Here is a 24,358-nt window from a genome sequence, read left to right as displayed (position 1 = left end):
TACACTGCCAATTAATATTAGTTGGAAAGACTCGAATAAACTATTATTGTCACAACATATATCGAGGAAAAGAGAAAGGAGGAAAAGTCAGCTCACCAGTCTACGCAGAAATCCAAAGTCTATCCACGCAAGGAGCCGCCCTGATCAGAGGCGTTGTCCATGGCAAAAGGATGAAAAAGAGTGATCTCCAGTGTGTGACTTCATAGAATAAAAGTCCAATTTTATTTAGAACATATTAAAAAGAAGTGTTTACTCATGGTATCAAATGACACCATGAGTAAGACCTGAATGGTCGAAATGCGTCGGTAGGACTACCAGGGACCCTACATGTACAGTACCATGTACCAGGACAAACACTTGTTTTTAATATGTTCTAAATAAAATTGGACTTTTATTCTATGAAGTCACATTCTGGAGATCACTCTCTTTCAATATTGTCACAACGAAACAAAAGAACAGAATGACTATGATTATGAACATTGTTTCTCAAGATCATCATGGCAGGTAGTCACCTTATTTCTGCGAATAATATCTTTAGACAGAATATTTTGACACCTAATCATTGGTATCATATCAAGAGGCCAAAGGTTGTAGCTGGAACAGATTTCTGCTCTTGAGGGGTCGGCATGGTGCGCTCATCCCCGCTGACTTTTATTGAGAGAACGCGATACCTGATACTAAGTGCAGCGAGAACTGTAATAACTTCACAAATGGATGCTCAAAAGGGGTCTTCATATATTCTTCACAGACATCAGAGAGAGATCACAAACCATTAGAAATGTATAGTATCAACCTGTTTATTAAATTGTATCAATGCTAAATCAGAAAGGTCTGCTCATTTATGTTCTAAATACTTGAAGGTGACAGTCGCTTTCCAGGAATGGCGTGTGTCTTGCTGTTGTTTTCTTTGTTGCTTTTTATCTTGAATGACAATGTCAACCTGATGTTTATTCTACCGTCTGTGGGCTGAATTGAATCTTTTTACAGGGGTTTATTTAGTAATGAATGGAATCCATATAGCATTTCCGGAATGTTTACCTAGTGGTGGTCAAGGGATTCTGCAAACTCATTCACTATTGTGTCTAGGTATTGGAAAGATTTATCATTAGGTTTGTATTGCTAACGAGAAGCTCCATATCACTACCCGCATAGACAATAAATAGGATAAAATAATCCCCTCCACAACCTCCAACTCAAGTTATAATGAAAATTAATAATTTATGTTCTGTATCATGTATAGCACCACCATATTCTGATATGTTGTACAAAGCTTGTCACCAATCACATCCGTCCCTGTCCCTAATGAGACTCTTAATCTAATTTCCCTGTCTCATACGCACATAAGGCCAATTTCTCAGCATGTATTTTGAGTGTAGAGGAAACTGGAGAAGATGGAGGCGATCCATGCAAAGGAAAAACATGCAGACAGCCTGAAAGAGTTGCCATTTTTTGGGGTTTGTAACTTTGGACACATTAAAGGGAACCTGTCACCCCCAAAATCGAAGGTGAGCTAAGGCCAGCGGCATCAGGGGCTTATCTACAGCATTCTGTAATGCTGTAGATAAGCCCCCAATGTACCTGAAAGATGAGAAAAAGAGGTTATATTATACTCACCCAGGGGCGGTCCCGGTACGATTGGCGTCGCGGTCCGGGCCTCCCATCTTCATAGGATGATGTCCTCTTCTTGTCTTCTTGCTGCGGCCCCGGCGCAGGCGTACTTTGTCTGCCCTGTTGAGGGCAGAGCAAAGTACTGCAGTGCGCAGGTGCTGGGCCTCTCTGACCTTTCCCGGCGCCTGCGCACTCCAGTACTTTGCTCTGCCCTCAACAGGAAAGACAAAGTACGCCTGCATCGGAGCCGCAATGTGAATACAAGAAGAAGACGTCATCGTAAGAGGCCCCGGAACGGACCGCGACGCCCATCGGAGCAGAACCGCCCCTGGGTGAGTATAATATAACCTCTTTTTCTCATCTTTCAGGCTACATCAGGGGCTTATCTACAGCATTCCAGAATGCTGTAGATAAGCCCCTGATGCTGGTGGGCTTAGCTCACCTTCAATTTTGGGGGTGACAGGTTCCCTTTAAAGCAAGGCAACACTGATAACCACTAAGTCAACATGCTAGATATTTGCATTGTTATTACTTCTATGAAATGGTGGCCACTTTTATTTGTGTTAGAACAACATCAAATAAACCTACATTAAAAATACAAAATCTATTTAACTAACAGTAAATTGTAACTCAACAGTTATGTAATGTTTATCTCTAGACATCCGAGACTCCACTTTCTCATAAACTATCTCTCTTGCATAGTCATATACACATAGACACAGGGCGAAATAAGTATTGAACACATCACCAATTTTCTAAGTAAATATATTTCTAAAGGTGCTATTGACATGAAATTGTCACCAGATGTCGGTGACTACCCACCCAATCCACACAGGCAAAGAAATCAAACCATAGATTACCATAAATGATGTGTAATAATGAGAAAAGGACCAGGGAAAAGTGGTGTGTTCAATATGTTTTTCCTGTTATATATATATATATATATATATATATATATATATATATATATCTCCGAAAAATAAGCCCTACTTAGAGTCAGAGCTGGCATTAGGGGGTTAAAACTTGGAAATTTCTCAGAGGCCCCACTCTCTTATGGGTCCCCAGCGTTTGTATTCCGAGGTTAGGCTACTTTTACACTAGCGTTTGTAGCAGCTGCGGACTTCCTCCGTGAAGCCCCGCCCTCGGCCGCACCTCCGCCGCTAGCTCCACCTATTTCTGCATGCGGCCAGCATGCGGCCTGTGTACCTATCTTTAACATTAGGTATGCAGGTTGCGCCGCAGTATGCGGATGCTTCCGCATGCGTCGTTTTGACGATGCGGAAAAAAAAAAAATTGCTACAAGCTGTGTCCTACGCTGGTCACCGCATTGTCAATACGACGCATGCGGAAGCATCCGCATACTGCAGCACGACCTGCGTACCTAATGTCACGGAGGAAGTCCGCAGCCCTCCGCAGCTGCTGCAAACGCTAATGTGAACCGGCCTTGTGACCATGATGTAACCAAAGATCATGTAACTGGAGGAGTCTAGAGAAACTGAAGAGGAAGCAGGCTGGTATGTACAGTATGTATACATGTGTATGTGGTGTGTGTATCTACGTATTTATACATGTGTATGTATGTGCAGTGTGTATGTGTGATAAAATTATTATATTTGAATAAATGTTGTTGTTTTTATCAAGAATAAATGTGGATTGATGGTGATGTAAAAAAATAAGACATCCCCTGAAAATAAACCCTAACCCACCATTCAAAGCAAAAAAATACTTTAATAGTATTTCGGGGAAACACAGTATATCAAATATCATGCTCCTTGCCTTAAAATAAAATAATATTAACACAATTATATATATGCAGTATATACAGTACATATATAAAGTATATATATAATTTTGTTGATATTATATTGTAAGGCACTTTCAGGACTGTGATATTTGACTTTCCCCTAATTTCTCTCACTATTTAGCAATAGAAAGCAAAAGATTCCATAGACAACCTGTTATATTAATGAGCAGTATAAATTGAAACATCCCTTTTGTCTCTTATTCTGTCTTGTATTTTCCCACCGATCAGTGTGCAGAAGATTGAATAAACGTTGTTTGACTTGGGGATACAAAATTGCCAATAACGCTGAGGCTTTTAACATGTAATTTGGATCTGGACATCCATAAACTAAGCTCAGTAAATGTTCCTGTTCTGTCTTACTCTTTTAAATTAGGCTGTCTAGATATCTTAAAGTCTTCTTATGCAAGACTGAGCTCTATTACTTATTCTAACACAAGAGCCTGTGAAATTACATTAGACCTCAAGAACCAGTGATCAGATGTGATGAATTGATTTCCGAGCCACTAAGTGTATAGTGTGAAGAGTGCTTGGCTAGCCAAATGAACTGAACGTTTCACTAAAACATATGGTTATTCCAATTAATAAGTGACATAAGGCTGGTAATAATACAAACATAAGGGAAATAATATTTACAAGAAGAGGACAGGTATTAACAAAATGGATCCAATTTCCTGGAATGCGGTGTATTCTTGGGATGCATTATAATAGAGAACATCAGACCTGTAACGTTTGCATAGAAACCCCTTATTATTACAGAACGTCTTTTAAATTGCTGGAGGATAAGGGACTATTATTTAATATGATAAGCATTTTACAGTGCCAGAAAAGTTACATAGTTATTAAGGTTGAAGGAAGACTGTAAGTCCATCTAGTTTAACCCATAGCCTAACCTAACATGCCCTAACATGTTGATTCAGAGGAAGGCAAAAAAAAACCATGTGGCAAAGAGTAAGCTCCACCTTGGGGAAAAATATTCCTTCGCGACTCCACATACGGCAATCAGACTAGTTCCCTGGATCAACGCCCTATCAAGGAATCTAGTGTATATACCCTGTAACATTATACTTTTCCAGAAAGGCATCCAGTCCCCTCTTAAATTTAAGTAATGAATCACTCATTACAACATCATACGGCAGAGAGTTCCATAGTCTCACTGCTCTTACAGTATAGAATCCGCGTCTGTTATTATGCCTAAACCTTCTTTCCTCCAGACGTAGAGGATGCCCCCTTGTCCCTGTCTCAGGTCTATGATTAAAAAGATCATCAGAAAGGTCTTTGTACTGTCCCATCATATATTTATACATTAACATAAGATCATCCCTTAGCCTTCGTTTTTCCAAACTAAATAGCCCCAAGTGTAATAACCTATCTTGGTATTGCAGACCCCCCAGTCCTCTAATAACCTTGGTCGCTCTTCTCTGCACCCGCTCCAGTTCAGCTATGTCTGTCTTATACACCGGAGACCAGAACTGTGCACAGTATTCTAAGTGTGGTCGAACTAGTGACTTGTATAGAGGTAAAATTATGTTCTCCTCATGAGCATCTATGCCTCTTTTAATGCATCCCATTATTTTATTTGCCTTCGTAGCAGCTGCCTGACACTGGCCACTGAATATGAGTTTGTCATACACCCAGGTCTTTTTCATTGTCGGTTTTGCCCAGAGTTTTAGAATTAAGCACATAGTTATACATCTTATTACTTCTACTCAAGTGCATGACCTTACATTTATCCCCATTAAAGCTCATTTGCCATTTATCAGCCCAAGCTTCTAGTTTACATAAATCATCCTGTAATATAAAATTGTCCTCCCCTGTATTGATTACCCTGCAGAGTTTAGTGTCATCTGCAAATATTGAAATTCTACTCTGAATACCCCCTACAAGGTCATTAATAAATATGTTAAAAAGAAGAGGGCCCAATACTGACCCCTGTGGTACCCCACTGCTAACCGTGACCCAGTCCGAGTGTGCTCCATTAATAACCACCCTTTGTTTCCTATCCCTGAGCCAGCTCTCAATCCACTTACACATATTTTCCCCTATCCCCATTATTCTCATTTTATGTAACAACTAGTGTTGAGCGATACCTTCCGATACTTGAAAGTATCGGTATCGGATAGTATCGGCCGATATCCGAAAAATATCAGATATCGCCGATACCGATACCAATACAAGTCAATGGGACACAAGTATCGGAAGCTATCCTGGATGGTTCCCAGGGTCTGAAGGAGAGGAAACTCTCCTTCAGGCCCTGGGATCCATATTCATGTAAAAAATAAAGAATTAAAATAAAAAATATGGATATACTCACCCTCGGACGAGCCCTGGACCTTACCGATGTAACCGGCAGCCTCCGTTCCTAAGAATGAGGAGTTTAGGACCTTCGATGACGTCGTGGCTTGTGATTGGTCGCGTGACCGCTCATGTGACCGCTCACGCGACCAATCACAAGCAGCGATGTCATCGCAGGTCCTAAACTCCTCATTCTTAGGAACGGAGGCTCCCGGTTACATCGGTAAGGTCCAGGGGCCGCCGGAGGGGTGAGTATATCCATATTTTTTAATTCTTTATTTTTTACATGAATATGGATCCCAGGGCCTGAAGGAGAGTCTCCTCTCCTCCAGACCCTGGGAACCATACACTGGGAACTTCCGATTTCCGATATCACAAAAATATCAGAACTCGGTATCGGAATTCCGATACAGCAAATATCGGCCGATACCCGATACTTGCGGTATCGGAATGCTCAACACTAGTAACAACCTTTTGTGTGGCACCGTATCAAAAGCTTTTGAAAAGTCCATATACACTACATCCACTGGGCTCCCTTGGTCCAGTCCGGAACTTACCTCTTCATAGAAGCTGATCAAATTAGTCTGACATGAACGGTCCCTAGTAAACCCGTGCTGATACTGGGTCATGAGGTTATTCCTCTTCAGATACTCCAGTATAGCATCCCTTAGAAAGCCCTCCAGGATTTTACCCACAGTAGAGGTTAAGCTTACTGGCCTATAATTACCCAGTTCAGTTTTTGTCCCCTTTTTGAATATTGGCACCACATTTGCTATACGCCAGTCCTGTGGTACAGACCCTGTTATTATGGAGTCTTTAAAGATTAAAAATAATGGTCTATCAATGACTGTACTTAATTCCTGCAGTACTCGAGGGTGTATCTCATCCGGGCCCGGAGATTGGTCAATTTTAGTGATTTTTAGAAGCTGCCGTACTTCCTGCTGGGTTAAGCAGGTGACATTTAATTTTTATCACTAGTCATTTTGTCTGCCATGGGATTTTCTTTTGTAAATACTGATGAAAAAAAGTCATTTAGCATATTGGCTTTTTCCTCATCCTCATCCACCATTTCACCCAGACTATTTTTAAGGGGGCCAACACTATCATTTTTTTATTTCTTACTATTTATGTAGTTAAAGAATATTTTGGGGTTATTTTTGCTCTCTCTGGCAATGAGTCTCTCTGTCTCAATCTTTGCTGCCTTGATTTGCTTTTTACAGAATTTAATTTTTTGTATTTATTTAATGCCTCCTCACTACCTACTTCCTTTAATTCTCTAAATGCTTTCTTTTTGTCCCTTATTGCGCCCCTTACAGCTCTATTTAGCCATATTGGTTTCCTCCTATTTCTAGTATGTTTATTCCCATACGGTATATACTGTGCACAGGTCCTATCCAGGATGCTAATAAACGTCTCCCATTTTCTTTGTGTATTTTTATGTCTCAGGATATCGTCCCAGTTAATTGCACCAAGATCCTCTCTCATCCGTTGGAAATTTGCCCTCCTGAAGTTTAGTGTCCTTGTCACCCCTCTACTACACATCTTATTAAAGGATACACGAAAACTTATTATTTTGTGATCACTATTCCCCAAGTGACCCCCAACTCTTATATTTGATATGCGGTCTGGCCTGTTGGTTAATATTAGGTCTAGCAGTGCCCCCCTTCTTGTTGGGTCCTGAACCAGTTGTGAAAAGTAATTATCTCTCATAGTTGTCAAAAACCGATTACCTTTGCTGGAACTGCAGGTTTCTGTTCCCCAATCTATTTCAGGGTAGTTGAAGTCCCCCATAATAATGACTTCTCCTTGAGTCACAGCTTCATCTATTTGCTTTACGAGGATATTCTCCATTGCTTCCATTATTTTTGGAGATTTATAACAAACCCCTATCAGTAATTTATTATTTTTTCCCCCTCCCCTTATCTCCACCCACAGGGACTCTACATTTTCATTAAATTCACCTATATTATCGCGCAGGATGGGTTTTAAGGAAGATTTTACATATAGACACACCCCACCCCCTCGCTTATCTGTACGGTCATTTCTGAACAGGCTATAGCCCTGCAAGTTAACAGCCCAGTCATGGCTCTCATCCAGCCATGTTTCAGATATCCCCACCATGTCATAAGTATGCTCCAACAACATTAGTTCTAATTCGTCCATTTTGTTGGCGAGGCTTCTGGCATTAGTATACATGCACTTGATGTTCCTCTCTGTACCTCTATTCTTTCTTAAATTATTAACTGTTCTAACCCCACCCCCCATGCCGCCACCGCCACCCCCAACTTCCTTATTTGTGCCCAGGTCTCTATCTGCACTATCTTCCCCTCCTATAAATTGAATACCCTCCCCCCAATCCCTAGTTTAAACACTCCTCCAACCTTCTAGCCATTTTCTCCCCCAGCACAGCTGCACCTTCCCTATTGAGGTGCAGCCCGTCCCTAGCGTAGAGCCTGTAGCCAACTGAGAAGTCGGCCCAGTTCTGCAGGAACCCAAACCCCTCCTTCCTACACCAATTCTTGAGCCACTTACTAACCTCCCTAATTTCCCGTTGCCTCTCTGGCGTGGCACATGGTACAGGCAGTATTTCGGAAAATACCACGTTGGAGGTCCTTGCTTTCAGCTTGCAGCCTAATTCCCTGAAATCATCTTTAAGGACCTTCCACCTACCTCTAACTTTGTCATTTGTGCCAATGTGCACCATGACCGCTGGGTTCTCACCAGCCCGTCCCAGTAATCTTTTCACCCGATCAGCGATGTGTCGGACTCGAGCGCCAGGTAGGCAGCACACCGTTCGACGATCCCTGTCTTTGTGACAGATTGCCCTATCTGTTCCCCTAATAATTGAGTCCCCCACTACCAGTACCTGTCTGGCCTGCCCTGCCCTTCTATTTCCCTCCTTGCTGGAGCAGTCACTCCTCCGGCTTTCAGAGGACATGCCTGGCTGCAGCAGTGCTACCCCTGTACTGGCATCCCCCTCATCTGCCAACTTAGCAAACTTGTTAGGGTGTGCCAGATCAGGACTAGCCTCCCTGGCACTCTTCCCTCTACCCCGCTTCCTAAATGTCACCCAGCTTGCTACTTCACTGTCCTGCAGCTCCATCCTACAATCCCCCCCTCATCTATCCCATTGAGCATCTGCTCAGTGAGCAGAAGACTCCTTTCCATGTTGTCAATGGATCTCAGTGTTTCCAGCTGCACATTTAGATCCAGAATCTGGACTTCAAAATGCTCAACGTGCTCACATCTCGCACAGCAGTATGCACCCTCGACGGGTTGATCAAGGATTGCATACATGTGGCAAGATGTGCACTGGATGGCATTAACAATAGTGGAGCACATTTTCTAATGGGGATTGCACCACACAGAAATGTTAAATAAAAAATAAATACAAAGTATTAATAAAAAACACAGCAATTCCTCCCTTGGAAACTCCCTGATTCCAAAGTCACTGAATCACAAGTCACACTTACCGCCATTCACACTTACACTCAGGTCACACTCAGCTCGCTCACACTCGCTATGCTGAAGATTTATAAAAAAAAAATTCTCAATTTCCCCTCAACAGCAATCCACCTTGCTGTTCAAATGCACTTCCAAAAAGGACTTGAGCCCCAAACACCTGCCCCTTATAACCCCTTAATTATGAGCCCACACCCTAAGTTAACCCTTTGTGAATATAGCTACTCCCAATTCAGCAACTCACACCAATTCACACAGGTATTTGTTAAAGGCTTTCCAAATACCTCTTCACTGAATCACAAGTCACACTTACCGCCGTTCACACTTACGCTCAGGTCACACTCAGCTCGCTCACACTCGCTATGCTGAAGATTTATAGATTTTTTTTTTCTCTATTTCCCCTCAATAGCAATCCACCTTGCTGTTCAAAATGCACTTCCAAAAAGGCAAGACTTCTGAAATCTCATGCACGTGCAGCTTATTTTTTCCTTGTAGAGTTGCCCCATCAAAGCATTTTTTGAAATCTTCTGGAATCAGATGTCACATTTTTCATGCCAACACTGTTTTCTGCTGATGAAAAAATTTCTGCAAATACTCAACTTGGGCATTACCCTTAGACTGTGTTCCCATAGCTGTGTTTTGCGATCTCGGCAGTGAGCTGTAATGCCAGCATTGGCCGCCGGTCTTTGGATGTGTGAATGCAGAGTAATACTTACATTTAGAAGCTAATCTGAAGCCACTAGACTCCTCTGAGAAGCCATACTAAATGTATAAACAGTTCATTACAAGAAAGTAGAAGCAGGGCAGTTGTTAAATTGACATTTTTTTAGGTTAGGGTCATCCGAGAGTGTGAAGCTAATCACACTCTGACCAGAGTTTGACCAGTGTGATCATAATGTTGTCTGATTTTTTTCGGATGAAGAAAAAATGGAGAAAAAAATGTCTTCATCTCCATTCTGTCAGTCAGTGAACATCGGGCTGTAGTCAGTAGTCATCCAAGTGCAGTCCGATGTTTTCCACACACTCATTGACTTGCATGGCCAAGTGCGCTATCATTGGATCCAATAAGGGCGTGCTGCAATTTTTTTTTGGGACTGTCTCAGTTCGAGAAAGAAATCTAACATGTGCATGGCCCCATAGCATAACATGGGTCCTCGTGCAATCCCATGTTCTGTCGGATAGAAAATATTGTCATGTGCACAAGTCCTTAGGCTTATGGATCATAAGCTCATAGGATTTGGACCATAAAGAGATAATCTTGGCAGCAATTTTATTCGGTAGGAAGTGGAAAATATTAGGTGTTTCAAATAAATACTTTTATACAAGTTTTGTCATATCAATATTACATTTATAGAGATTGTTATAGCCAGAAAGGGGCATTATTTCTTGTAGATAAAACTCCTCTTTGGCTGGTTCATAGCTGATTTCTTATACCTTCTTCTGCTTTTTTATATTCTGGTCCATGCATTGTTTGTGCGCTATCTTGTGTATGAAACATTTGCCTAAGACTAAACGTGGAATAACCTGGGTATAAGCGATTCGAAACATCCTGTGACTTGCCTTGATGTCGTTCCATGTTTATCACTTATGATCCTGAGTCTCATGATTCTGTATGGTTGTCAGTTGTAGTCATTAGGCTACTTTCACACTTACGTCAGTACGGGGCTGTCACAAAGCATCGGCGCGACGTACCGACATGCGTTTGTGAGTTTGTGCATAATGTGAGCAGCAGACACAGTATTTCAGTGAGTCCGCTGCCCATTCTAAAGTTCCGGGGAGGAGAGAGAGAGATCTCCGCCCGGGCATGCGCAGCTAAAAATGCAGGATGCAACGTACGAAAAAACGTTCCCTTGAACCTTTTTTCAAAACGGCGGGCCGCCAAAACCCGACGCATCCAGTGGACGACGCATGCAACGTATGGCCATATGTCGCAATGCGTCACTAATGCAAGTCTATGGTGCAAAAACGCATCCTGCGGGCAACTTTGCAGGATGCGTTTTTTCTCCAAAACGACGCATTGTGACGGTTTCAAAACAACGGAAATGTGAAAGAAGCCTAACAGACTACCTTGGGACCAGTGAGAAAAGTCCTAAAGAAAAGTTTGTCAAAAGCTTAGTCCCCTTTCAGAAAATAACGGTTTCCGGGTGCAGTTTATTAAAGAAATAACGAAACACATTTTTACTCATCCTCCCTGATCCCAGCACTGAGTCTCCGCCGCTGTTCCCGGTATCTGATATTAGCTACTGTACTACTGCCATAACACCGAGAGCGTAGAAGCCAAACTCTGAGCAGGGCGCTCAATCTACATCCTCAGAAAATCACTGATAGACACGCTGAACAAACACTGATGAAAGTCACTCCATAATTTTCACATATGAGAAAGAAACTGACACCTTAACGAGGTCTAAGATTTGCATTACAATTTAGCCCCAAGCCCGTTACTTTAGATATTAGAGCGTTCATTAGCCTATGGCCAAGATTACATAACCGTACAAAACAAAATCCAACATTGACTGGACAATACCATGCACCTTACAATCCAAAATATACTATGCCAAAAGAGAAGCATCCAATGAAAAATGATGTAACTACTCTTGGGCATATGTGTTCCTAATCAGGTTGGATATTTGGCAGATAGTCATCTGTAGATAATGCACTCTGGAATTAACAAATAGAGATGAGTGAATTGTTTCGCAGGTCAGTGGTCTAGCAGCCAGTTGTCTGTGGCTACTGGAAGGAAGAACTGTCTGCTATCTTTTTAGTGACCCCCGGGTTGCCATTGCCGGTAATTAACCGTTCACCGGCGGTCGCAAAAAAACCCCCACGATTTCCCATTTAATTTCTCTGTCCTCCGATTTGATCGCACATCAGAGGACAGAGAAATGGGGTCCCCGATTGCCCCCGATACTCACCCGTCTCCCCCGGTGCCCCTCGTGGCTCCTGATGGGCGCCGTCATCTTGTTCCGGCAAAAAAAATGGCTGGCGCATGCGCAGTGCGCTCGCCGGCCGGCACCCAGAAGATCTTTGGGGTCTCGGCTTCCGGGGGCAGCCGAGACCCCAAAGAACATGATAGGGGTCGGTTTTTACCGACCCCTGTTTTGCGATCGCCGGTAATTAACTGTTTACCGGCAGCCACAAAAAAAAGCAATGTGTCATTCTCTGTCCTCTGATATGATCGCACATTTGAGGACAGAGAAATAGGGAGATCGGGGACCCTGTTATACTTACCGGTGATCCTGGGGCTAGGGTTGGGATTAGGGTTAGGGTTGGGATTAGGGTTTGGATTAGGGTTAGGGTCGGTATTAGGGTTGGCATTAGGGTTACGTTTGGGATTAGGGTTAAGGTTAGGGTTGGGATAAGGGTTAGGGGTGTATTGGGATTAGGGTTAGGTTTGAGGTTAGGGTTGAGATTAGGATTAGGGGTGTGTTGGGCTTAGGGTTTTGATCAGGGTTATGGTTAGGATTGGGGTTAGGGGTGTTTTGGGGTTAGGGTTGTGATTAGGGTTATGGTTAGGGCTGTGATTAGGATTATGGATCGGGTTGGGATTAGGGTTAGGGGTGTGTTGGGGTTAGGGTTGAAGTTAGAATTGGGGGGGTTTCCACTGTTTAGGTACATCAGAGGGTCTCCAAACGCGACAGCCAATTTTGCGCTCAAAAAGTCAAATGGTGCTCCCTCCCTTCTGAGCTCTGCCGTGTGCCCAAACAGTGGTTTACCCCCAGATAAGGGGCATCAGTATACTCAGGACAAATTGGACAACAACTATTGGAGTCCAATTTCTCCTGTTACCCTTGTGAAAATAAAAACTTAGGGGCTAAAATATCTTTTTTGTGGAAAAAAAAATATTTTTTATTTTCACGACTCTATATTATAAAGTTCTGTGAAGCACTTGGGCATTCAAAGTTCTCACCACAGAGATAAGTTCCTTGGGGGGGTCTAGTTTCCAAAATGGGGTCACTTGTGGGGGGTTTCTGCTGTTTAGGTACATCAGGGGCTCTGCAAACGGAGGACAAATTGGACAACAACTTTTGGGGTCCAATTTCTCCTGTTACCCTTGTGAAAATAAAAACTTGGGGGCTAAAAAATCCTTTTTGTGGAAAAATTTTTTTATTTTCACGACTCTGCATTATAAACTTCTGTGAAAATAAAAAAAATTGGGGGCCAAAAAAAAAATCATTTTTGTGGAAAAGAAATATTTTTTTATTTTCACGACTGCTTTATAAACTTCTGTGAAGCACTTGGGCGTTCAACGTGCTCACCACACATCTAGATAAGTTGTTTGGGGGGTCTAGTTTCCAAAATAGGGTCACTTGTGGGGGATTTCTACTGTTTAGGTACATCAGGGGCTCTGCAAACGCAACATAACGCCCGCAGACCATTCTATCAGTCTGCATTCCAAAACTACGCTCCTTCCCTTCCGAGCTCTGCCGTGCGCCCAAACAGTGGTTTACCCCCACACATGGGGTATCAGTGTACTCAGGACAAATTGGACAACAACTTTTGGGGTCCAATTTGTCCTGTTACCCTTGTGAAAATAAAAACTTGGGGTTAAAAATTCCTTTTTGTGGAAATTTTTTATTTTTTATTTTCACGACTCTGCATTATAAACTTCTGTGAAGCACTTGGGCGTTCAAAATTCTCAACACACATCTAGATAAGTTCCTTTGGGGGTCTAGTTTCGAAAATGGGGTCACTTGTGGGGGGGTTTCTACTGTTTAGGTACATCAGGGGCTCTTCAAACGCAACGTAACGCCCGCAGACCATTCCATCAAAGTCTGCATTCCAAAACGGCGCTCCTACCCTTCTGAGCTCTGCCATGTGCCCAAACAGTGGTCCCCCCACATATGGGGTATCAGCGTACTCAGGACAAACTTGTCAACAAATTTTGGGGTCCAATTTCTCCTGTTACCCTTGAGAAAATAAAAAATTGCTGGCTACAAAATCATTTTTGAGGGGAAAAAAAAGGATTTTTTATCTTCACGGCTCTACTTTATAAATTTCTGTGAAGCCCTTCGTGGTTTAAAGTGCTCACCACACATCTAGATAAGTTCCATAGGGGGTCTAGTTTCCAAAATGGTGTCACTTGTGGGGAGTTTCCACTGTTTAGGCACATCAGGGGCTCTCCAAACGCGACATGGCGTCCATTCTCAATTCCAGCCAACTCTGCATTGAAAAAGTCAAACGGAACTCCTTGTCTTCCAAGCTCTGCCTTTAACCCAAACTGTGGTTTACCCCCGCATATGGGGTATTGGCGTACTCAGGACAAATTGCACAACAACTTTCGTGGTCTAATTTCTCCTGTTACCCTTGTGAAAATAAAAATTTGGGGGCAATAATATCATTTTTGTAGAAAAAATGCGATTTTTTTATTTTCACGGCACCAGGTTATAAACTTCTGTGAAGCACCTGGGGGTTCAAAGTACTCAACACACATCTAGATAAGTTCCATAAGGGGTCTAGTTTTCAAAATGGTGTCACATGTGGGGGGTTTCCACTGTTTAGGCACATCAGGGGCTCTCCAAAAGCGACATGGCATCCGATCTCAATTCCAGCCAATTCTGCATTGAAAAAGTCAAATGGTGCTCCTTCTCTTCCATGCCCTGCCCAAACAGTGGTTTACCCCCACATATGGGGTATCGGCGTATTCAGGAGAAATTGCACAACAAAATTTGTGGTTCATTTTCTCTTTTTACCTTGTGAAAATAAAAAAAATTGGTTCTGAAGTAAAATGTTTGCAAAAAAAGTTAAATGTTCATTTTTTCCTTCCACATTGTTTCAGTTGCTGTGAAGCACGTAAAGAGTTAATAAACTTAGAAAATACCACTGGCGCTTACCACTATCGACAGGGATAAAGGAGAGTACAGAAGCAGCTGGAGATTATAAACAGGTTCTGTGTATATACCTGTAAAAAATGGGTATGCTAGAAAAGAATAAGATGTAATCTCCGCGCTAACTGCGTTGAAGAAAAAAGTACACTGAACCTAAATGTTGCCAAAAAAAAATATATATATAATATGTATAAGAGGTGTGCTGGTACTCACTTATTTGGCATAAATGGTAGACGTATGATAGGATAATTGCTGGCTGGTGCAGCTGTAGAAAGGACTTTAATACTTGAAAAAGAAAAGTATATATACCATATGCTGGAAATTAATATGATGGTATTAGTTACGTAGCTGTAAGCTCGTTTAATGTGTTAAAGGAAAAGGAGAGTACTTACGGGTGCTAGCAGGTGATGCTGCGTGCACTATAGAGTTACTACTCAGTAAGCGGTGGGCTGAAACTAGGTGGATTACCGGCCCATGGAAAATGCAGACTGGAGGAAGGTATACTTGAGCGATATAATGAGGAGCTACTGCCAAGCCTAAATAGAATATATTAATGATACATAGCAGGGTAACCAAATGTAGTGCCCTAAAGATATTGTAGTGGAAGAGCGCACTTACTTCCAGATGTGTTCGGCAGGACCCCAAGGTAAGCATACCCTTAGGATATTTTATCATACACTTTGTGTGGATTCCGTTTTTAAAAAATTGTAAAAAATTTTAATCCTTCTTATATATATATTTATTAAAGTTGTTTTTGTATCTTATATTGTAATTCTAAATATTGGTATGTTCATTTTAATTCCAAGCACAGTCTCATAGACTCATATCTACATGCACTGTATCACCCGGTCCCCTACAAGGGTGAATATTATTATTGTCCGCAATACTCCATACCATTCATTTGTTCCTTCCTTTAACATACATCCAGCCTCTAACCATCAGACACATAGGTTTTACCGCCTATGTTGATCCAGGACAAAGGTATATATAAAGGTGGGCAGCCGGGTATAGGGATAGCCCTGACGAAGAGAGGAGATACCTCTCGAAACGCGTTGGTCAATTCCCTACTGAGCATCCGTCCTCGCTACCTTGTGACGTCACATTCTAGCCCACCGCTTACTGAGTAGTAACTCTATAGTGCACGCAGCATCGCCTGCTAGCACCCGTAAGTACTCTCCTTTTCCTTTAACACATTACACGAGCTTACAGCTACGTAACTAATACCATCATATTAATTTCCAGCATATGGTATATATACTTTTCTTTTTCAAGTATTAAAGTCCTTTCTACAGCTGCACCAGCCAGCAATTATCCTATCATACGTCTACCATCTATGCCAAATAAGTGAGTACCAGCACACCTCTTATACATATTATATATATATATTTTTTGGCAACATTTAGGTTCAGTGTACTTTTTTCTTCAACGCAGTTAGCGCGGAGATTACATCTTATTCTTTTCTAGCATACCCAGTTAATAAACTTCTTGAATGTGGTTTTGGGCACCTTGAGAGGTGTAGTTTTTAGAATGGTGTCAAGTTTGGGTATTTTCTTCATGTACACCCCTCAAAGTGATTTTAAATGTGAGATGGTCCCTAAAAAAATGGTTTTGTAAATTTTGTTGGAAAAATGATAAATCGCTGGTTAACTTTTAACCCTTGTAACTTCCTAACAACAAAAAAAATTGTTTCCAAAATTGTGCTGATGTAAAGTAGACATGTGGGAAATGTTATTTATTAACTATTTTGTGTGACATATCTCTCTGATTTAAGGGCATAAAAATACAAAGTTTGAAAATTGCTAAATTTTAATTTTTTTTTGCCATATTTCCATTTTTTTCATAAATAATCGCAAGTAATATCGAAGAATTGTTACCACTAACATGAAGTACAATATGTCATGAAAAAACGTTCTCAGAATCAGCGGGATCCGTTAAAGCTTTCCAGAGTTATAACCTCATAAAGTGGCAGTGGTCAGAATTGTAAAAATTGGCTCGGTCATTAAGTACCAAATTGGCTCTGTCACTGAGGGGTTAATTATTATTATTATTATTATTTTATTTGTATATAGTTTTCTTCTGCCCAAATGAAATGAATCTTCTTCAGCCTCATCTGCTTCAATAGAGGATAATCAGAGAGAGAAATGTGATCCCAGCACAGAGTTATATATGATCTTGTGATGTAAATAAAATATCAGCCTTAGAAGCACTGTGCATATTATATATAGTAAGAATTAAAGGGAATCTGCTTCCAGGCTTTTGCTACCTCATCTGAGAGCAGCATAATGTAGAGAAAGAGACCCCGATTCCAATGATGTATCACTTAGTTTAGTGGGTGCAGCAGTTGTGACACAATCAGAGTTTTTAGAAGTAGCACGGAGCAAAGCTACGGTGGGCGGTCTGCATTTACCACTCCTCTGCTTCTCTGCCTTTTCTCTGCCTATTGCTTCCTTCCTGTTTCTGACTGACAGGTCACTGAAGCATGAGTGAGTCAGAGACAGAAGGCAGTCAGTCAGAGATAGGAAGCATGTCGTGGGTGGGGATAGGGAGAGAGGCGGGAGAGCTGTATGTGCAATGCCCGCCCCACTGCATTTGCAAATCATTAGCATACACTTTCAACTTTGTATTTCTCTAAATCAGCTAAATGGATTTTTACTAGAAAGTTGAAGCTTTTATCACCATTAAACCACCTTTATAAACATGACATTAATTTGAGGTATAAATTCCTGATGACATGCTCTGTTTAAATGGTTTGTACCAAGTATGGAAGTCATGTCCTATCCACAGGATAGATGAGAATTTCCTGATTGCTGGAGGTCTTGCTGCTGGGACTCCTATAGATCCCAAGAATGGGCTCTGCCAAGTCATATCTCAGTAGAGACTGCCAGAGATTGCTGAGAACTAAGGTATGCCAACTATCTACTGAAGTCTCATAGAGTATGAAATGAGTGGAGGTGCACATGCTCAACTTCTCCACTCAGAAGTGGTTCTGCAGAGCCTGAAATCAGGATTGGTCCCCCTCATCTTTTTGGATAGGGCACAACTTCCATATTTGGCGCAAACCCATGAACTTCTCTATGAATCCAATATATTTCAAGATATATGGCACCGGATAGTTCCATTGGATACCTTGATGGATGCTCTAAGTCGGTATCCGTTACCTATCTGCAGCTCTTATGTTTAAAAAAAGCATATATGTTCGATGCATACTTTTTTTTGCTGGATGTCACAAGATCAGATTTAATAGGTATCATGGCAAATTGTGTTGCTTAACAAGTAACAAAATTTTCATCAGAATTTTTTCTGGCACGTCAAGTCCTCCAAGAAGTACACAGCTCAGGAGACAGAAGTGCACAGCTCCACACTTCGTGTCCACACATAGTACGTGTTCAGTAGACAGCCTAGATTTCATAGCTTTCTATTGAATCCGCACTCCATTCTGTGCATGATCCTGTCTCCTGAGCTTTGCACGTCTGGTGGGTCTTATGAGAGATTGTAGGGGTCATGGGACCAAACCACTAATAATCTGTAGGCCATTAGAGTACTTGCAAAATATTAGAAAAACTGCGGAAAGTTTAGTTACTCTAATGCAATTTAAGAAAAGTTAGTGAGGACACATCAGTAGTTTTTTTGCTGTTTTTGGCAGGACAGGTGTTCCTATTTTTCTCCATATTAGCCATAATTGATTGATTCTCCGATCTAACACGCTGTGAAAATTGTGATATAGATTTTTCTTAAACAATTATAGAATTAGAATTGTATTTCAGCACTAGAAAATATTCCTATCAATGATGTTCCAAACAAAAAAAAATAATGCAATTAATGTTCCTCTGGAGGGTTCATGTCCTTCCAATGTTTGCCTTCGGCAGTGTGCATGATAGAATGGCAGGTGATCCCCCCACTAAGTCTCAGCATCTGCCACAGGCACACTTAAGGGCATGGCTAAAATAAGAGAGAGTTTGTTAGAGACTGACATTTTGTTTATATCGGAGTGTCAGACTTGATCCTAGAGGGCTAACTTAGAGAGTGACATATAGAAAGATTTTTTTTTCAACTCTGGAATATTTGACTGTTGACTTACTTAGCTCACAAAAGCCTTCCTGTCATTTCAAAATGGAGATGACTTTGCTGTGTCATTTTATGTTATCCCTCAAGCGTAGGTTTGTTTGTGACTTGGTCAAGAGGTGAGACTACAGAATGAGGTATCCGAGTTATATCTTTTCAATTTTCAATTCTGGTTTGTGCGATTTGTGCATTTAGCATAAATCTTGGAATGAAATGAGTGAATAGATATGAAAAATGTCAATCAGATTGCCAATGCTGCAGAATGTTATCTATACATGTGTCTATCTGAAAATACTATCGTTGACTTACTATTCCACCCTTAGGTGGGGTAATGACATTAGCATCCTTTAGCATCCTTTTCTGAATATTCTGTTGAGAATATTTATATAGCCAAGGGTGGAGGGTCCTTTACACTTCAAAAATATATTTAAAAAATAGAATATTATTATTAATAATAATAATTAAAGCCCAGATGCTCACTACCTTTACAGTTTTAAAGAAGACAATACAGATCCTTCAATATTTTGTCAGGTTACATTGTATTAGGATTATACGTTTTGGAAATCTGAGATATTTAGAATTGTGCTAATTATTAATAAAAATGGAGCGATGTGTTATTTTGTGTAGTATATTTGCATACTGTATTGATAAGAATCTGCCCACGTTGGCTTTATGGCTTCTGTATTTACAAAATCTATTTTCAACCTGGCCACTTACTAAAGTCATCATGTTCCTATTTTTTAGAGCTCACATAAGAACAAAGAGACTTTTTTTAAATTAAAGGTTACATATTTGTCTTTACTACGGGATTCTTTAAGCTAAGGCAGTGTACCCTAGCTCCAGTCCTCAAGAGCCACCAATAGATCATGTTTTCAGGATTTCCTTATTATTGTACAGGTTATGGTATTTTTTCCTGGGCAATACTAAGAAATTCCTGAAAACTTGATGTATTAGTGGCTCTTGAGGACTCGATTTGGTGAACACTGATCTAAGGCACGTGTGAAAGTAGAAACTTTTGACACTAATATGGTATTCCACCCACTATATGTTCTGCCAACATGCTGGATATACTGATCATATTTGGACTGTGCTGTGTCTCTCTCTACTAACATTTTTCTAGTGAATATACCTGGATATCCACGAAATACTGGTTCAAAAACATTCACATGATGTACTAGCATTTAGGTAGTTCCTGAACTCTATTTTTTCATAGCATTTTGTTTACTCCAAATACAAAAGTGTTCGATTCTCCGGTGACCGCTCCATGCAGGCGGTTTTGTATACTTAGTAAATTAATTTTATTAAAGTAATCCGATGTTGGCTTGATAAAAGGTTTGTGACAAAAAATACATATTAATCACTTATGTTGAAAATTGCTTGTTAGAACATTAGTAGACCACCTGTTGGGATTGTTGTTATAACCCATAGTAATGAATATGCCCAAGTAAGACTGAACTTATCTAACAATGTTGCATAAATCTTGAGCAAACTATTTTAATTATTGTCTACAATCAAACCTAGAGGGAATTTTCACTTTCAGGAAATTGAACCCCAAATGCTCTAAAATACCTCGAATGCCAAGCATAACAGGTGCTCACCTAACCAAGGTCTAGCATTAGAGCTCCACCGATGTGCGGCCCTTGGTATTTTGGCTGTAGCTGTGGCGGTAAATCGACAGTGCATTTCACTGTCTTCACGTATCTTCTACATTACCAGAACTACTGAGCTCAGTGAGGCCTACAGTGGTGATGCGTGCTATCAATGGGACATCACTAATACAGCCAAAAAACACCAAGACTGATGAAACGGCAGGAAGCCGATGTTGTACTCAGGAAGGGTGACTACCTGCTTTTTTTTGCCTTTTTTAAGTATTTTACAGTGTTTGGGGTCACCTTTCTTAAAAACAGAAAACACTTTTAAGATGCCCACACATTTTTGATAACAGGTGGCTGTGCAGCCGCAAGATCTATCTCTGTACTCCCTCTTACACATGGCTTAACCGAGCATGGATATATTTTCAGTAGGAAAAGTAGAGTAAGCTGCTGCTGGTCACATGCGGTGATGGCTGAACTCCTGGGAGAACAAAAGAATCTGAGATTTTGAAATTTAACAAGCTTGATCTTTCTCTTCCCCCAACAACATCAGACGGGGAGGGTTGAGGGACCTCCATACACTTTAGATGGTCTACAGGTTCGGATGACTGTTATGACTTTAGATTAATTAAGAGTTAAAAATTGACAAATGCTCAAAGGAGAACATCGTACAAGGGGTATCACACAAAAAAATGACTGACTGGCTGCTTTATCCTGTTTGTACATATAAGAATTACACATGTCTTATTATACTACAGTTTCGAAAAACGTGATCCTCAAAGAGTCTTTGCCTTTACATAGGTACGCGATGAGACTAAAGAATTTCACAAGCTCGGCTGCAAATGAAGGGGAAAAAAAGCTAGCAGTTTTATGGTAAGTCCACGGAGACAGTGTCAAAGAAGCGAAAATCCACTAGAAGACTTTCAAAACTACAGAAACACATAAGCAGCTTACAGAAGATAATTATTCTTGTTTTCCATTAAACTATTAAAGGATAACTAATGGTTTCTTTTAGCAGCTGACTAAACATTTATTCTTCCGATTCATATTGCTATCAAGATGGCATTTTAATGCCTTTTCCACTTTTATTTCATTTACTCATATGTTTCAATTTCACTTTAACATGAAAAAAATATATAAAAAAGGGATTTTTTTTTACAGTTTATGGGGTTTATAAAACAGTGGAATTAACATAATCCTTTCCTAATTACCGCAGCTATCGATGTCTGTCTCTGCTCTACTTGAGAATGTTTAAATTAAAGAAGGACCACGCTATGAAATACTCCAGATCTCTCATGGAATATTTTAAGGTAATACAGTTATTATGTAATTTGTTGGATTAGTTAAAGGGATAACAAGGTTATTGTATTTTTTCTTCTACGTCTTCAGTGGTGTATTTCATTTCTCCATAATTTGTGCACAAGCATTTGCATGACACTAATGAACAAAAAAAACTGCAATATTTTTGTTTGTTTGTGTCAAAATAAATGTTTTTAAGCCATGATTTGGTGAAACATCTTGTTAACAGCTTTGTATACATGGGCACCCAAGTTTTATTGCTGCAGTGCAATAAAAATTATATTAGCCAAATGGCTTTAAAGGGAACTTGTCATGTGAAATAACTCTATTAGCCTGAAAATATAGGGTTAATCTGAAGGTTAATAGCATTCTCAAGCCATGGGGCTGCAGCACTAAAAGCTCCACTGCAGGGAGAAAATGAATGTTCTGCCTCCCGGCAGCCTCTGGCTTTCAGTCATTGAGGCATGACTTCAATCACCGCTCAGTGCATAGTGAGCGGCAGCTGTAACCACACCTTGGCACTGACCGACAGCCGGCTCTGCAGTGCATCAGTACATAAATCAGTGTCAGCAAGTGCCAGGATATGGATACAGTCGCGACTCACTGTGTATTGAGTGATGATTCAAGTCGCTCCTCTATGACTGAAAGCACAAGGCTGACAGGAGGATTCAAGTTAAGTTCCTCACAGGTTCTTCAGTGGAGCAGCTTTCAGAAAGCTATTAATTTGCAGATTAACCCCATATCTGCAGGTTAATAGCGTTGTTTCACATGACAGGTTCCCTTTAAATTTTTATTTCTTCACCTCTTATGCTGATTTATGTGTTTCTATGGAAACAGACTACAAACAAGCTCTGTGTAGTCTTACCTTGCAGTCAGGCTCTCTTTCATCTAATTCCTTAACCCTTTATGTAACACCTTGCAAGTATCCGTTTTAAAAATATTTCACTCTGTAGTCAGTAAGAAGGTCTATATAGTTAAATTAATGTTGCTTGGCATTTCCACTTTTTTGTTATTTTCCCCTGATGGCAGCATATAGAATCATAGTGTTGCTTACAGTTTACACTGTACATGAACTTAAAAAAACTGTGATGTTGCCTGAAGTTCAGTGAGAAACTCAGGGTTAATTTATGTCACATAGATTGTCAAGCGATGGCTGGGTGAATTATTATTATTTATTATTGTAGCGCCATTTATTCCATGGCACTTTACATGTGAGGAGGGGTATACATAATAACAATAAGTACAGTACAATACAAGTCACTATGGTACAGGAGGAGAGAGGACCCTGCCCGCGAGGGCTCACAATCTACAAGGGTTGGGTGTGGATACAATAGGCGAGGGTAGAGCTGGTCATGCAGTGGCTTGGTCAAGCGGTGGTTACTACAGGTTGTCGGAAGAGGTAGGTCTTCAGGTTCTTTTTGAAGGTTTCAATGGTAGGCGAGAGTCTAATATGTTGTGGTAGAGAGTTCAAGAGTAGGGGGGATACGCATCTGCAGGATCTGACTACAGAGGGTTGTTTTGTAGTCTGTTGGCATGACAGGTTTACAAAGGAGCTGATATGAGTTTAAATATTATAATTGCTTTATGAGTTTTGTGAGCATGATGATATACAAGCAGGTTAAAGATGGTAAACAAGTATATTAATCAAGAAAAATACTTCTTCAAATGTATTACATTTTGCTAACAGATATTGTAATAGATAAGAACATGATGACAAATGAAACCGCCATAATTTTTATTTCATGTAGAACACAGAACCTATCATTGTCACATGCAGCCTGTTTCACATTGTAAGGTTTTACCTATTCAAAGCGGGTATCTTTGCACTCAATGGTGAAACTACAATTTGCAGAAATAAGGCAATTTCACTGCAGTTTTAGAGAAGAAAATGAGCTTTTTTTCCATACAGATATGAAAAGAATACAATGTGACTTGTGTATAAATTAAATCTAAACTTAAGTCTAAGTGAACCCATTTTCGCCCTATAATATGCAGCCATGTTACACTTTTCTATATATACAGTGGGGAAAATAAGTATTTGATACTCTGCCGATTTCTCAAGTATTCCCTCCTACAAACAATGGTCTGTAATTTTTATCGTAGGTACTCTTCAACTGTGAGAAGCAGAATCTTAAAAAAAAAATTAAAAAAAATCGCATTGTATGATTTTACATAATTAATTTGCATTTTATTGCATGAAATAAGTATTTGATGACCTTCCAAGCAGCAAGAATTCTGTCTCTCACAGACCTGTTAGTTTTTCTTTAAGATCCCTCCTACTCTGTACTCATTACCTGTATTAATAGCACCTGTTTGAACTCATTACCTGTATAAAAGACACCTGTCCACACACTCAAATCAATCACAGTCCAACCTCTCCACCATGGCCAAGAACAAAGAGGTGTCTAAGGACA

General features: G+C 40.5%; 1 protein-coding gene across 5 annotated transcripts in view; it reads left to right on the top strand.

Moving 5' to 3' along the window:
- The window catches only part of AFF2 (ALF transcription elongation factor 2), a 706,159-nt gene that overhangs the window by 652,828 nt on the left and 28,973 nt on the right, over positions 1–24,358 (top strand). For all 5 annotated transcript variants that reach the window (XM_077285241.1, XM_077285245.1, XM_077285243.1 and 2 more), the window contains 2 exons: positions 21,447–21,518; positions 21,862–21,955. In XM_077285241.1, the coding sequence (XP_077141356.1) occupies positions 21,447–21,518; positions 21,862–21,955 (166 nt within the window). The remainder of the gene's footprint in view (positions 1–21,446; positions 21,519–21,861; positions 21,956–24,358) is intronic.

Source organism: Ranitomeya variabilis, chromosome 2, assembly GCF_051348905.1.
Source record: "Ranitomeya variabilis isolate aRanVar5 chromosome 2, aRanVar5.hap1, whole genome shotgun sequence".
Lineage (NCBI taxonomy): Eukaryota > Metazoa > Chordata > Amphibia > Anura > Dendrobatidae > Ranitomeya > Ranitomeya variabilis.
Note: the sequence above shows the minus strand (reverse complement) of the source record. Positions and strands in the feature narration are given on the sequence as shown.